The sequence below is a fragment of the Camellia sinensis genome, chromosome 11 (genome assembly GCF_055761805.1).
Source record: "Camellia sinensis isolate YWXY chromosome 11, ASM5576180v1, whole genome shotgun sequence".
NCBI lineage: Eukaryota > Viridiplantae > Streptophyta > Magnoliopsida > Ericales > Theaceae > Camellia > Camellia sinensis.
In genome coordinates this window covers 78,675,202-78,691,686 of record NC_138971.1, presented here as the reverse complement: position 1 = coordinate 78,691,686, position 16,485 = coordinate 78,675,202, and the positions used below count along the sequence as shown (strand labels likewise).

Sequence of the window (16,485 nt, the reverse complement as noted above, 5' to 3'; positions counted from 1 at the left end):
TCTAGAATTTTAAACAATTTCGTTACGCCAATTAGTGATGCAGTTATGTATTTTCTATTTTATATCACAAAACTTTGTGACTTGATTACAATATTATGGTATGTTTGGTAACTATTCCGTTTTTAGTTTTCAGTTTATATTTATAAAAATTTTAAAAGCTGTAAAAGGCCTATCACCTTTCTTTATCCTTTTCATTGCTATAAAAGGCCAAGACCCTAGATTGAGAAGGGTGTACCAACTGAACTCTTCAAGATGAAAAAAATAAAATTCTCGAATCATAGAACATCGATGATAAAAGTAAACAAGAGGTCGACAATAACAAGGCATGCTGCCAATTAGTTCCAATTGACGTTTTGGTGGCAAATGCTACTGTGCAAAGAATTGTCAAAGCTAAAATGATGGTTTGGCCATTTTCAAGAGAATATTTTATGGGAAAAGACGATTGAATAATGGCATTCAATTTTCTATATGCACTTGCTGTTGCGCATTTGCTTCGAAAATGAGCGAAAACACTAAACAAAATGGCTTCATAGCCTTTGCTAGAAATTTATACAAAACAAATATCCATCAAAATACTAACAGATTTAAGTCCATACAACAAAACAAATATCCATCAACCATCGTTTAAGAGTATTTATACAAAATACTAACAAATTTAAGTCCTCAATTTTTTTTTTTAAAAAAAAATCTTAGTTTAGCTCCAATATCACCTACTCGATCATAGCAACTATTACCCATAGCAACACCTGCAAAAACAAATTAAATTGTCGTTAAGGTTTGTTCACTTGAAATTTATGATTCAAATCATAACAAATTGAATTTTGATATATTGGTCATTACACACTCTTTTGTCATTTTGTTTTCGTAAATTATTTATTTTCATAATCAAGTTGTAAACATCATAATTAGTTATGACATCAAAATGTTCTAGCTAAAATCTATCTTGGCATATCAAGAAATTAGAATTAAGCAGCCACATAAAATTTGCAAAGCAAATGTAAGCAAAATGAACATAATTTGAACTGAAAAGATGCCATAAAAGTAATCACCTAGAGACGTATCCGCATCAATGAACGCTGAATTTTGGACGACTTGTGCATCGCAACTACGCAAGTCATTAACATCCTTGCTCAACTGCACTGGAGACGTATCCACATTAGTGACAAAAAGTCGTCTCTTCACAGGGTGGGTCTTACATGGCCTAATATTATTCCTGGGACGCTTCGGTGTAAAAGGGGTGGGAGTACCAATTGGATCATAATCATCCTATTCCTCAAACAAATTGCTACCCACTTGTCCCGTTTTATGATCGTTTTGGGGGCAAGTTCTCCTTGTGTGGCCGACGACCCTACATTGTCAAGTAAATCACCAATCATTAAAGAGAACAAAAATGTCAACACTACCTCACAATAACAAAATTAAGACACAAAGCACAATATAATGTATACCTGCAACACTGGCATTGCCTTGGCTTTCGAGGTTTAGCCATGTAGGATCCCCCAGTATTCCCCTTCGTGTTCACTACTTTCGAATCCCCAACCCCAAATGGCGGCAGTGAACTTTTTCCTTCATCAACATTAGTTCCCTTGGCCATGCAAAACTGCTTCATCCGACATGTCATAGTGAAAAATGCATTCCTAGCCTCTTCAAATCCTTCAGATGTTTGTGAGGCATAGTAACACATTTCAGTAAAAGAAGAGCAAAGTATCCCAAAACGCGTCTCCTGTCTGAGAGTGCTAGAGAATTGGGCTTGGCAATGTTGTTCACCAACCTTTCTTGCTTGCTTTGTCCAACGATACATCACACAACTTGGGAGAATTTCAGTCATGTGTTCGCATTTCATCACAGAAATCATGTGGCTGCAAGGAAGTCCAAAGAACTCAAACTTTTTGCAACTACATTTCATTATGCTAGTTGCGGGATGGTATGACACTTCCCATGTGGAACCAAATTCAGTGTACTTTGAAAATTTGTATATGCGATGATCGAACTCCTCTTTCCTTCCATCAAAAATCAACAATGCTTCCTCAATTATTTCATTACGAAACATTAAGAACAAACGTCTGGTAAAGATGGTTGCTGCATGTTTCTCTAGAGGCTAAAGTATTATGGTAAGACAAGGATCAGTGTTGTCAGTTTTTGCCTCGGCATCCGCTTCTTTGTTCCGTAATCGATAAAGGGCCATGTCAAAACATCTAACAAATTCGAATAGTTTCAGTTTTCATTTGAGGCACTCATTGAAAAAAGCATGCATGCCCTCACAACACTGACTACTCTTCATTCCAGCAAAAAAATGACCACGCAAATATGACTGAGCCCACATGCCTTTGTTGTTGTAGGTCTCTGATACCCACTTGTTATTTTGAAGGCCATATTTTCTGACCATCTTACTCCAAGCTTCCTCAAATACAACCTCATTCGCATCAAGATCCATGAGATGCTTGAAATGTCCTTCAAATCCATCGACTCGAACATTTCGCTTGGCATTTCTGTGCATATGCCAATTACATAGACGATGCTTGGCATTTGGAAAGACTTTTTGTATTGCCTCACGCATGGCCATATCCCCATCTATCAACACTGACACCGGTCTTTTGTTATCCATGGTTTCTAACAACTTCTGCAAAACCCATGTGTATGTTGCAATTGTCTCATCAACAAGCAAGTTGCATGCAAATATGGTGGTTTCAAAATGGTTATTGACCCCGACGAAAATAACAAAAGGTTTGTTATATGCATTCGTTTTATAAGTCGTATCAAAGACCAACACGTCACCAAATGCAGCATAGTCTAGGCGAGACCTTGAATCTACCCAAAATAATTTGCCAAGCCGGTTCTCTTGATCCTTGTCATACTTGTAAAAGAAGTAAGGGTTAGCATCAGCTTTTGCACATAAGTAAGCCAAAGCACACTCCGCGTCACCATCCTTCATTTCTATTTTGCGCTCGGCTTGAATATAATTGTGCAAATCCTTGTGAATAAAGCTCACATTCACGAAAGACCCAGATTGTTGATTACGCATGTGTCCGTGTTATTTGGTGTTATATTATGTTTTTGGAATAGGTGTTGGTCACCTGCCACAACCCATGTGTTAGAGGTTTGGAGTATGGCTCGCCACGTGGCATGCTCAGGGTGTTTGTTGGGTGCCACAACATTGGTAAGTACACTAAGGCTTGTTGTACTTTTTGCATTGAACTGAAACAACCCATTTAAAATGAATGACCCCAATGTGGCACCACACACACTGATTTAAACACATGAACCCAATAAAAACATTGAATACGAATGTGCCCAACACAGACAAATGACCTGGGTGTGGCACACCATACAATTGAACTGACATATGTACGCAACATAGCTATCCTAACACGCAATCACCAAAAACAAACCATGCCTTCAGAATTCCAAGAATGTCGACAGCGGAATTCCGATTCTCCGTCAGTCCGGCACACAAAGCACCTCCCACACACCCCGTCACAACAATCACAAAACCCTAACGTAATGAAGGAAACATCTTCAACTACAATTTTTGACTTGCCAAATATGCACAACTAATCCCACCAAAAACATCCTAATAGAAAAGGAAGGGTATAATTGACCACTAAATGTTACCAAATAAGAGAAATAGGATCAAACGGGAAGATATTTCCCCAGTAATAGGACTAAGGAAAATGACTTAGACCCCCAGCTGGGGGTGCTGGGGGTCGTCCCTGATTGGTGCAAAAATAGTTTTTTTTTTTGGATTTCAGCCAACCACACGCTGCCACGTCACTGGGGGTGCCACTGGGGGTCGGAAGCAATGCCCATAGGACTAATTAGAACAACAGATGCAACGTTGGGACCAATTGGTGCAACTGTCTGTTGGATGGGATTTATCGGTAAATATTCCAAAAATTTAATTGAAAAAAATATCCCAACAGTTCTATAACATATGTACAAATTGATAAAATCATAACTACGGCCAAAGGTTTGTATATGTATGACATATTAATGCGAAAGAGCCAGAGTTTTGAGATAAATGTATTTACTAGATAAAGAAATGTCACCAAAATGAATAGTGTTGAAATAGACAAAGAAAATAGTGACGAGTTCAAGGATCTATTGCAGAGACACAAGAGTATAGAGAAGAAGAATCCAGTGAGGAAGAAATATCAACGATGGTCGTTCGATGATTCAGCGAAATAGAGAAGTCTGATTAAGAAATAGAGAGAGCTCAGGCACAACTAGGACAAATCAAGAGAAAGAAAATTGAGTGGAGAAAAAAATGAAGAAAAGTTGGGAAAAAAATTTAGGAGAAAAATTATTTAGTGCAACAAAATAAAATCACGTCATAGATAATTTTTATCAGCATATTTTTTATTAAAATTTAGTTAAATTATATATATATATATATATGTCTATAAGTGTATATAGATATTTTAAAAAGTATATCGTTTGTATATTATTATTTCTATTATCTTTAATGAAGATACCATGACTAAAAATAAATCTAAAATAGAGATAGGTGATCAATTGCAATTGTCACTTAGGGATGGCACTTCAAAATTAATTGAGAGAGTTGAGAGTTTAGAGAGAATGAGAGTTTGAGAGACAGATTTGTTTGTGAGAAATAAAATGTGAGAGGGGTGGTATTTATAGGACTTGGGAGGGAGGAGTTAATTTATATATATATATATATCTATAAAATAAAATAAAATAAAAATTGATTGTTGGTTTTCAAATTGTTTTGATTTAAATTTTTTACCATTGCACTGACAAAGGGGGTAGGGAACCATTGGGGTCGGGTCAAGCCAGATGGGGAAGAAAATTTCGGGACGAGCTCACGAGATGGGTCACACTCCATAACACACCAGGGTCGGGCCGGGCTCTAGAACACATATCTTAGGTTGGGTTTAGCCTCGAGCCTAGTTGGGCCTACCTAGGACATGAGTAGACTTGGGGTGTACCGCGAGCTCGTGGGCCAAATTTACACCCCTATATGTGGGTAGTGGTTATGAGATATATGATTAGTAGTTATGATATATGTGATATTGATTATGAAACAAAGGGTGCTGGTTTTGAGATGTGGTTATAATATATGTGGGTAAAGGTAATGAGATATATGATTAGTGATTATACGATATGCAATTTTGGTTATGAGCAGAATGGTATAGTTACAAGTCAAAGGGTGTTTGGTTATGAGATATGTGATTAGTAGTTATGATATATGTGATGTTGGTTATGAGATATGTGGGTAATGGTTATGAGTAAAGTGGTGTCAAAGTGTGTTTGGTTATTCTATATGTGTTAGTGGTTATGAGATATGTGGGTAATGGTTATAAGCAAAGTGGTGTCAAAAGGTGTTTGATTATGCTATATGTGTCAGTGGTTATGAAATATGTGAGTAATGGTTACGAGCAAAGTGGTGTCAAAGGGTATTTGGTTATGCTATATGTGTTAGTGGTTATGCGATATGTGGGTATATGTGTTAGTGGTTATGAGATATGTGGGTAATTGTTATGAGCAAAGTGATGTCAAAGGGTGTTTAGTTATGCTATATGTGTTAGTGGTTATGAGATATGTGGGTAATGATTATGAGCAAAGTGGTGTCAAAGGATGAGGTTATGCTATATGTATTAATGGTTATGAGTTATAAGATATTGGTTATGTAACTAGTGGTTATGAGATATGTGATGGTGGTTATTAGATACGTAACTAGTAGTTATGAGATATGTGATGTTGGTTATGATCAAAGTGGTGTGGTTATGAGTAAAAAGGTGTTAATTATAAGATATGTGATTAGTGGTTATGAGATATGTGATGTTGGTTATGACAAAAAGGTATTGGCTACGAGATATGTGACTAGTGGTTATGAGATATGTGATGTTGGTTATGACTCAAAGGGACTAGTTATGAGATGTGGTTATGATTTATGCGGGTAGTAGTTATGAGATATGTGATCAATGGTTATGCGATGTGTGATATTTGTTATGTTTAAAGTGGTGTTGGTTATGAGATATGTGATTATGATTATGAAATATGTGATATTAGTTATGAACAAAATGGTGTTGGTTATGAGATGTGGTTATAACTAAGTTATGATCAATTTGATTATAGTTATGAAAAAATATGATTTTAACTCATAACTATAAAAAGTGACCTATTTAGCAGGTCACTTTTAATGATGTGGCTCAATCCTAGCCATTGATTTTTTATGCACCGTACATTTTTTTAACAAAATGTACTATAGACTTTTCCTGTTGATCAATACTCCAAATATACCGCCAAAATCAAGCTTTACCATATTGATTGATAGTCAATATTCACCAAAAGTGTAAACGTGTCAGCATTCAATCTTAACTTCTCATGTGACCTTTGTATGTGTTTAGAAGTGAGTGGAAAAATTGTTGCATTGTTTCTCCTTTTTTGTACTTTCTTTTCACAATATTCCACACAAAAATTTAGCTTCATTTTGGTCACATATATATTTGTGACCAAGACGTATGATATATGTGATATTGATTATGAAACAAAGGGTGCTGGTTTTGAGATGTGGTTATAACATATGTGGGTAAAGGTAATGAGATATATGATTAGTGATTATACGATATGCAATTTTGGTTATGAGCAGAATGGTATAGTTACAAGTCAAAGGGTGTTTGGTTATGAGATATGTGATTAGTAGTTATGATATATGTGATGTTGGTTATGAGATATGTGGGTAATGGTTATGAGTAAAGTGGTGTCAAAGTGTGTTTGGTTATGCTATATATGTTAGTGGTTATGAGATATGTGGGTAATGGTTATAAGCAAAGTGGTGTCAAAAGGTGTTTGATTATGCTATATGTGTTAGTGGTTATGAAATATGTGGGTAATGGTTATGAGCAAAGTGGTGTCAAAGGATATTTGGTTATGCTATATGTGTTAGTGGTTATGAGATATGTGGGTATATGTGTTAGTGGTTATGAGATATGTGGGTAATTGTTATGAGCAAAGTGATGTCAAAGGGTGTTTAGTTATGCTATATGTGTTAGTGGTTATGAGATATGTGGGTAATGATTATGAGCAAAGTGGTGTCAAAGGATGAGGTTATGCTATATGTATTAATGGTTATGAGTTATAAGATATTGGTTATGTAACTAGTGGTTATGAGATATGTGATGGTGGTTACTAGATACGTAACTAGTAGTTATGAGATATGTGATGTTGGTTATGATCAAAGTGGTGTGGTTATGAGTAAAAAAGTGTTAATTATAAGATATGTGATTAGTGGTTATGAGATATGTGATGTTGGTTATGACAAAAAGGTATTGGCTACGAGATATGTGACTAGTGGTTATGAGATATGTGATGTTGGTTATGACTCAAAGGGACTAGTTATGAGATGTGGTTATGATTTATGCGGGTAGTAGTTATGAGATGTGTGATCAATGGTTATGCGATGTGTCATATTTGTTATGTTTAAAGTGGTGTTGGTTATGAGATATGTGATTATGATTATGAAATATGTGATTATGATTATGAAATATGTGATATTAGTTATGAACAAAATGGTGTTGGTTATGAGATGTGGTTATAACTAAGTTATGATCAATTTGATTATAGTTATGAAAAAATATGATTTTAACTCATAACTATAAAAAGTGACTTGTTTAGCAGGTCACTTTTAATGATGTGGCTCAATCCTAGCCATTGATTTTTTATGTACCGTACATTTTTTTAACAAAATGTACTATAGACTTTTCCTGTTGGATCAATACTCCAAATATACAGCCAAAATCAAGCTTTACCATATTGATTATAGTCAATATTCACCAAAAGCGTAAGAGTGTCAGCATTCAATCTTAACTTCTCATGTGACCTTTGTATGTGTTTAGAAGTGAGTGGAAAAATTGTTGCATTGTTTCTCCGTTTTTGTACTTTCTTTTCACAATATTCCACACAAAAATTTAGCTTCATTTTGGTCACATATATGTTTGTGACCAAGACGTACGTTTTTCTTGATTAACCAAAAGACTAATGTTAACTTCATTGGTATGATTTTATAAAGCTTGGAGGAGGATGAAGCAAAACTTTCAAGAGGTAAAAAAATAAAGACAAATCTATTGTCTCAAGTGTCCCAACCCATGCCTCAATACTGGTTTGTCCTATTTAGCATATTGTGTTCTCCTTTATGGTATAAAAATGTTATATATATATATATATATATTATTGAAAACACTAGACGTTTAAGAGAACAACCAAGCAATGGACAGATTAAAAGGATCGCTCCTTCCACAATATCAGATACTTTTTGTCCATTTTGAAATTTATTTCAACGGAAAGCATATTTTTTTTATCAGCAAAACGAAAGCCTTTATTGATGAAAAACCATACAAAGTATGAAAAGATACATCAATAAAGAGGAGGTTGGAGCTAAACAAAGCTCCAACCTCCTAGTTGGTGAGAGACCAACAAAGAAGATAAAACCAGCAAAACCAGAGGAAAAGGGACCAAAACAAAACTACAATTTAAATCAAAGAGGCAGCACAACCCCAGCAGTGCAAGGGCAGAGGAAAACCCCAACAGTGCATAACAGAACCCCATCAGTTCAACAGCAGCAAGAGAGTGAACTTGTGGAAGGCGGCTCAACCCCATCAACATAAACAAAAAACATCCACATAACAGCAGCAGCCTGCAGAGAATTTTGCTTCATCAGATTATTTCCCACCAGCAGCAGATCATCATTTCAGCAACAAAACCAGATCATCACTTGTTGATGATCTCTACTCTAAAAACCAGCAGAACCAATCACCCCAAAACTCCCACACAAAACTGCAAAGCATTCAAACTAATCTGGCACAGACCATGATCATAGCATTCACCAAGAACACACCATTTACACAGACCAGCAGCACAGCATCAGCAAGACAGCAACACAGAGTAGAACACACAGATACAGAACAACACCCAGATACAGAACACATACAAATACAGAACATATATTGTCAACAGTTTACGAGTTTGCTCACATTGATAAGAGAAAAGCTACAACTGAAATTTACAATGCATGGAATATGACTTCAATTCCATGCTTTGGGCGAATAGTAAGCATTTGCATTGGTGAGTGAACATAAGTTGGCGAGAGGGTGAATGTATAGCGTTGCAGAATCATTGAGAGCGCTATCTTGGTTTCAGCTGCTGCAAAGTTCAAACCCACACACATTCGAGGTCCTAAACCAAATGGAATGAATGCTGTTGTGTTGTTATTAGTTGCTTTAGCCACCCCTTCGGCAAATCTCTCTGGCTTGAAAAGGTGAGCATCTTTTCCCCATATATTAGGGTCATGGTGGAGTGCTAGAGATGGAATATAGACATCCATATTGGCTGGAAGAACAAGCTTTCCCAATCTGACTTCCCTCTCAACTTTTCTCCACATATTGGCTGCTGGATTATACAACCTTAGAGTTTCATTTAAGATCATGCTCATCTACAAGAAAAAAATAAATGATTAGAAACTTAATCTTATTTCGCATTGTCAGATTTACGACCCAACTGTACCTAAAAAAATGTTTTTCTATATCCCAACCCAACAACAGTCTCACAAATTTCTCCCTTTAGGATCCAGGCCCAAAAAGAGCCTATAAGATAGACTCATTTTGCGTCATCTTATAAGTCCATTATGGACATCATCTTTATCCAATATGGGACATCCCCATCTTGGCATAGGAATGACCTAACTATGATAACATGTAAAACGCATGACCAATTTCTACGTAGAAGACTAACCACTCTAGGCTAGTCCAGCAATTGACTTCACGAGTTTTGTCAGGTGCCTCTAAGATAGAAGTGTTTTGTGTTTTCTTAGAAGTTTAGTATTGATATCGTCTGCATTTGATATGAAATGATAATATGCATACATTAATGGATGATGATTAGAGAGTTGAAATTGCTTACACTCTTCAATCTTGCGATGCCTTCTGGACTTGGGTTTTGTTGGCCAAACAATTCAAGCACCTCCTTCCTTGCTTTCTCTTGCCAATCTGAATGGATTGCTAGGAGAAAAATGCTCCAAGCTAGTAAGCCATTAGTGATTTCTTGTCCAGCAATGTAGAATATCTTGCATTCGTCTATCACAGTGTCAATTGAAACATTACTGTTATCATCAGCATCATGGTAAAACTTTATAAGTGATCCAAGAAAGTCACTCCCCTAGTTGTCCGATTTTCCTTGCACCACTTTCTCTTCTCTTTTTTGTATCATCGTTATGATTAAGTCTCGAATTGCATGTTCTATTCTATATGACTCAGTATCATCGTTTGATTTCACAAATTTCCTGCAAATTGGAAATTGATTAGTTGGCATGTCTGATGCCAAGTAGTTGTTAGCAAGGGTGCCCCAAAGATCCTAGACCATGTAAACTAGTTAGGACTTTTGATACCAACTCAATGTCATCATTTGACTTCACAAATTTTCAGCAAATTTGGAATTGATTAATTGACACGTAAAAGAGACATGTTTGATGCCACCCCTACAACAAATTAAGGTTTTAGAAACAGACTTTTTACGAATAAAATATTATAGTTGCTGGCAGTGTCATTTTTATATTTTTAGTGATGAATTATTGTTCTTTTGTGACCAAAATTTTAGAAAGAAAGAAAAAAAAAAAAGTAATCATTTTCACACTAAAGTATTTTGTTCCTAAAAGTATACTTACTAGCGACATTTTCAAAATTTTGTTGCAAAAGGTTTTTTTTTTAACTTTTTGGGATGATCTTTTTAAAGAATATTTTGAATTTGAATCCTATTTTTTCATACCTCATTCATCTGAAACTATTACAATTTATAGAGAAGATGGTTACAACTGTTAACTCAACTACGGTTAACATAACTATGATCCTAACTAAGAAAGGTTACCTAACTAACTTCTGTAACAGTAAGTAGTTAGTAGTTAGTTATGATGGATGAGAATTAATCTGGTGCTGCTGGAGATGCTGAGAGTCGATGCACTCTGCTCTGCTGTGATGGTGCAATAACTGACTCATCTTTGACTCATCTTTGACTCATCTTTGTTTTCTTGGTCTTGCAGCAGAACTGTATTCAGTAGTCATAGGATGAACATTGGCAGAAGAACAAGAAGGATGAGGAAGAGAATAAGATGAGAAATCAACACATAAAGAGGGAGCAGAATGAGGAGAGACAGAAGAGGAACCAGCAGAGATAGGAGATGTAGTAGGAGTAGCAATAGATGGAACAGAACTGGACGGAGCAGACACAGAGGAAGAGATAGACTGTGATGTCACACCAGATCTGGTAGGAGGAACAGAAGCTGGCCAAAAGAAAGATGAGAAGGAAGAACCAGGTGGTGAAACAAATGGGGAAGAAGACAATGAAGAAAAAGGAAAAATGTGTTCATGAAAAGTGACATGACGAGATATATATATTTTGTTGGAAGAATGGTCGAGACACCGATATCCCTTAGTCGCAGGAACATAGCCTAAGAAAACACAAGGAGCAGACCGGGGTTGAAGTTTATGAACAGAATAAGGACGCAACCAAGGATAACAAAGACAGTCGAAAACACGAAGGAAAGAAAAATCAGGACACTTATGAAATAATTTTTCAAAAGGAGTGAGATCTTGTAACTTGGAACTAGGCATGCGATTTATAAGAAAAACAGAAGTAGCAACTGCTTCAAACCAATAGGTGAGTGGAACAGAGGATTGATGCAGAAGAGCAACAGCAGTTTCCACAATATGACGATGCTTACGCTCGGCAACACCATTTTGGGCTGGTGTATAGGGACAAGCTAATTGATGATCAATACCAAATTTCTTGAGAAAATTTTGAAATGCAGTGCTAAGAAATTCAGAACCATTATCAGTGCGCAAAATTTTAAGAGAAACCTCAAATTGATTTTCCACAAAAGCCTTAAACTCCAAAAATTTGGAAAAAACCTCACTTTTATAATGCAAAGGAAATATCCATGTAAATTTGCTATATTCATCAACAAACAAGACATAAAATCTGTATGGAGAAGGAGAAGAAGAAACTGTAAATGGTCCCCAAACATCACTGTGAATCAAAGCAAATGGTTTATTAACAGCAGTAGTAGAAAGGCTAAAAGGCAGCCTGTGACTCTTTGCAACACAACAAGGTGAGCAAACACCAGAAGTTTTATTACTAGGTACAGACAACTGAAACCTATTACAAAGAACTCTAAATTTGTAAGTAGATGGATGACCAAGTCTAGAGTGCCATATGTCATGAGAAGAAGTAGTAGTTCTGAAGCATGCTTGACGAGGAAGAGATTTAGGAAGAGCAGCTGGAAGATGATAAAGGCCTTGAGAGGAAACACCTTTGTACAAGACAGCCTTACTTGTCTTGTCCTGAATAATGAAATGATCAACATCAAATGTTATAGTACAATTATTATCATTAACCAATTGATGAACTGAAATCAAATTGGCTGAAATTTGTGGAACATGAAGGATATTATGAAGCTGGAAAGAAGAAGAAGGAGTAGGGAGAAGACCATTACCCTTATGCTGAATGGGAAGAGAAACACCATCACCAACCATTACCTGATCATGACCTTCGTAGGGTTGATACATATTCAAGTTCTGAAGATCATGCGTGATATGACTGGAAGCAGCAGAATCCAAATACCAGTTCTCAGGAGGATGTGATGTAGAAGCAACATAGGCTTTATTTGATCCATCGGATGAATGATGAAAAGGCATTAAAGAAGCAGATGGCTGAAAAGAAGAGTCCAATCGGTGCCAACAATTGAAAGCACTATGATTATTCTTGCCACAAATTTGACAGATGACAGAAGTAAAATTTGAGCGGCCACCTCTGCGACCACGAGAAGAAAACCTACCACCTCGTGAATCAGTGCGCTCTCCTCTGTGAAAGTTGGTTCGATAAGTAGTTCGAGAACCAGAATTCCGAGACTGTGATGAAGCAGTATTGGAAGCAGAGTAAGCCATGTGTGAACTAGAAGAAGCTTTAGAAGTACTTTCAATATGAATAGCCTCAGAACAGAGAAGCGAAGATAAAACATCCATTGAAATTGGATCTGTTTTGGCTCTAATTGTAGTGTTGAATGCACCGTATTCTGTTGGCAAACCATTGAGAGTCAAGAGAACTAAATCCTCATCATCAACAGCAGATCCAGCCAAAGCCAATTGATCAGCGATATCCTTGATTTGTGCAAGATATTCCTCCATTGAGGGAGAAGTTTTGGTGATGTTATGCAGCTTATTCTTAAGCTGATGAATGTGTGATCTTGAGAGAGAGGTGAATCGCTTCTCAAGATTATACCAAACTTCAAAACTTGTTTTACAATGGCATACAGAAGTAAAGATTGAAGGAGAAAGAGTTGCAGTGATACAACTCAAGAGGTGAGCATCAACAGTGTGCCAATGTGCAAATTCAGGATTCAGAACACTCACACCTTCTTTGTCAGTGATCATTTCAGAAGGAGGAACAAGAGATCCATTCACATATCCAAGCAATCCAGTAGCACGAAGAATATTGAAGAGTTGATTTTTCCATATAATGAAATTGCTAACATCAAGCTTTACAGTGACAAATGCACTCAGGTTTGAAACCAAAAGTTTTAGATTTGCAGGAAGTTGAAATGAAGAATCCATGGAAGCCATGGAAGGACCTTTGAGCTCGCTAGAGCATTCGGTGCTCTGATACCATAAAGAATATTTTGAATTTGAATCCTATTTTTTCATACCTCATTCATCTGAAACTATTACAATTTATAGAGAAGATGGTTACAACTGTTAACTCAACTACGGTTAACATAACTATGATCCTAACTAAGAAAGGTTACCTAACTAACTTCTGTAACAGTAAGTAGTTAGTAGTTAGTTATGATGGATGAGAATTAATCTGGTGCTGCTGGAGATGCTGAGAGTCGATGTACTTTGCTCTGCTGTGATGGTGCAATAACTGACTCATCTTTGACTCATCTTTGTTTTCTTGGTCTTGCAGCAGAACTGTATTCTTATCATTTATCACTTTTAAGCTTCGTTTGTTTAGACAAAAATGTTTTCTAGAAAAATATTTTCCGCATTTTTTGTTGTATGGTACAATAGAAAACAAAAGTCAACGGAAAATATTTTCTATGACCAATGGAAAAATAATCATATTTGGATATAAAATGTTTTTCACTTTTAAAAGACAAAAAACATTTTCCAAACTTAAATTTTATTTATTGCCACCACATTACCACTATTACCATTACCTCCACCACCATCAGTATAGTCACCGCCACAACCTCCACTATCCCATAGCCACCACCACTACCATCTCTACCACATTACTACCACCACACTACTACTGCCACTGCCGCCACCACCGCTGCATCACTACCACCACCACTATCTCCAACACCTCCACTTTTACCTCCACCTTACTGCCGCCACTACCACCACCACTAATGTAACAACTAGTATATTAATTTCAAGAACGCAACCAAACATTAAAAAAAGTTTTTATGTGGAAAGCATTTTTCGAAAGAGTTTTCTATAGAAAATGTTTTTTGAAATTTTTTTTGTAGAAAATCTTTTCTGCCAAAATAAATGAAGCGTTAGTGACGACTCTCATGATGACAATAATTTGTCTTCTAAAGTTTTTTTTTACCAAAATTTTCACTTTTCAAAACAAAAAAGTTCGGTACCTAAAACTCTTATATATTATAGTGCAAGTAAATGCTACTAGGGGAATCCCAAGGATCGTAGTTCATGTAAACTAGTTAGGATTCTTGATACTCTCATGCTTTCTTATGCTTTGAGCCTTAACTTATCAGCAATGCTAGGTATCATGAAAAGTTTTTCATGAAAATGGTCATGAAAGATTTGTGACCTTTGGATTACACTTACAATAAAGCACCACACAGTAATTAAAGTAATCTAAGGGTCACAAATTTTTCATGATCCTTTTCATGACAAAATTTTCATGATCTCTAATATTTCTCTTAACTTATTAATCCTACTAAATAGAGAGGATTGAAATTCAAGAAGAGGAGTGTACCCGATGCCAGGAAAGCGAATCTTGAATTCATTCCTTGATATGATTGTGCTCAACTTAATCAACATGTCAAATATATTCTTCCCTTCCAAGTAACTACTTTCAAAAGCTGTTCGTGAAATAATTTCTGATGTTAGCAACTTGAACTCTTCGTATACTTCAATTGCCTTTCCTTCACGATGTCTCCATCTTTCTAGCATGGTTTCCACACTTGCTGTCATTGCTGGGACCATTTCCTGCACACGCACGAGCCCTTCTCTGAAATTGTTGGTACAATATCTACAGCATACCTCATAACTAATCATCCTTCACGAACAGAAAATTCGATGATGTAAAAAGAAGAATTACCTTCAAGTTCTCCGCATGGAAAGCATAGTTGGAGATTTTACGTAACTTGGACCATTTTTCACCTCGAGTTACTACAATCCCATCTCCAATTAGCTTCTTACCGTAACTACTAGGCTTCGTTTTAACAAAGGCTCCATCTTTGTTGTTCAATATCTCCTTAATCAGCTGAGTTTCAGTGACAACTAATTGAGGTTGAGGACCACGCCATTGAAGATAATTTTCACCTGCTCCAAATATAACCAAAATTAAAATAAAAGTAACGAACTTGATTATTGATAAGTATTACCAAAGATATTATAACTTGTCGAAGCTCTAAAGCTAGCAGGGACTCTTATGGTTAAGTCCAGTAGCGTTGGTCTCCCCCTCCTATACTTCTTTATCGAAGATAAAAAGAAAAAAGAAAGTTCTGCGACGGAAAATACTAACAGAAGTTTTACCATATAGCTGGATCCATGCATCAATGTGAGGCATAATTCTTGAGAATATATGATGTGATAAGTCCATTGCAGTGGCGAAGGATTCCTTTCTCATGTTCATGATCTGCTTGGTGCTTCCATGAAGGAAGCTATAAGAAGGGCCTTTGATTCCCTGCAAACCCATCATATATTGTACCCGGATCGGAGTCCACCATACCTTGTGCAGGAACTTTATTATGAATATAGCCAAAGGGAAGAAAACGCACAGACTAGTTAAAAGGAAGGCTACCATGGCTACCTCCACAATCACAGCCTTATGTTCCTTCCCCCCAACACTCAACTGACGATTTCAAGGTCGGTGTTTATATATATATATATATATATAAATGCATTGGTAATCATTAAGTTGATATTAGTGGTGATGTTTTTAGTGGGATGAATCATTGTTACAAAAACTAAGTTGTTTTGTGAAACATATCGTATGTTTTTACTTTTCAAAAAATACTTTTTAAAGATGTTACTTTTTTATTTTTTGTATTTTTTTATTTTTATTAAATTTTTTCAATATTTTAAATAATTTTTTTACTTTTTAGACACACTTAACATAAATACATCTAAAAAGTAAAAAAATTATAAAAAAAATATTTTAAAAATTCACTAAATACCAAAAATATAAAAATACAAAAAAAATACAAGAATTCACTACATTTTTTTG

The 16,485-nt window shown here is 36.0% G+C and overlaps 1 protein-coding gene across 9 annotated transcripts; it reads right to left on the bottom strand.

Moving 5' to 3' along the window:
* Positions 1-513: 513 nt before the first annotated feature.
* On the bottom strand, positions 514-16,152 carry LOC145788859 (cytochrome P450 CYP749A22-like). 9 transcript variants are annotated; one of them, XR_014344166.1, is made up of 5 exons: positions 15,792-16,129; positions 15,355-15,578; positions 15,010-15,242; positions 9,916-10,294; positions 514-746 (listed from the first exon to the last, which is right to left on the bottom strand). XR_014344166.1 is itself a non-coding variant. In XM_082894182.1 (4 exons), exons 1-4 carry the CDS (start codon positions 16,060-16,062, stop codon positions 731-733), a joined length of 744 nt encoding a protein of 247 aa, XP_082750308.1. In that variant the 5' UTR covers positions 16,063-16,152; the 3' UTR covers positions 514-730. The 9 variants fall into 9 exon arrangements, 4 of the variants coding, with proteins under 4 accessions (XP_082750308.1, XP_082750305.1, XP_082750307.1 ...); XR_014344169.1 differs by having other exon boundaries at positions 9,916-10,088; XR_014344167.1 differs by lacking the exon at positions 9,916-10,294 and adding an exon at positions 1,050-1,348.
* Positions 16,153-16,485: the final 333 nt, after the last annotated feature.

Excerpts from the sequence above, each read along its gene's own strand:
- LOC145788859 (XM_082894179.1), bottom strand. The coding sequence starts at position 16,062 with ATGGTAGCCTTCCTTTTAACTAGTCTGTGCGTTTTCTTCCCTTTGGCT. Across the intron at positions 15,579-15,791 it reads TGCATGGATCCAGCTATATG|GTGAAAATTATCTTCAATGG; the intron begins GTAAAACTTCTG and ends TATTTGGAGCAG. Across the intron at positions 8,654-15,009 it reads ATTCGCTTTCCTGGCATCGG|GCTGCTGCTGTTATGTGGAT; the intron begins GTACACTCCTCT and ends AATTCTCTGCAG.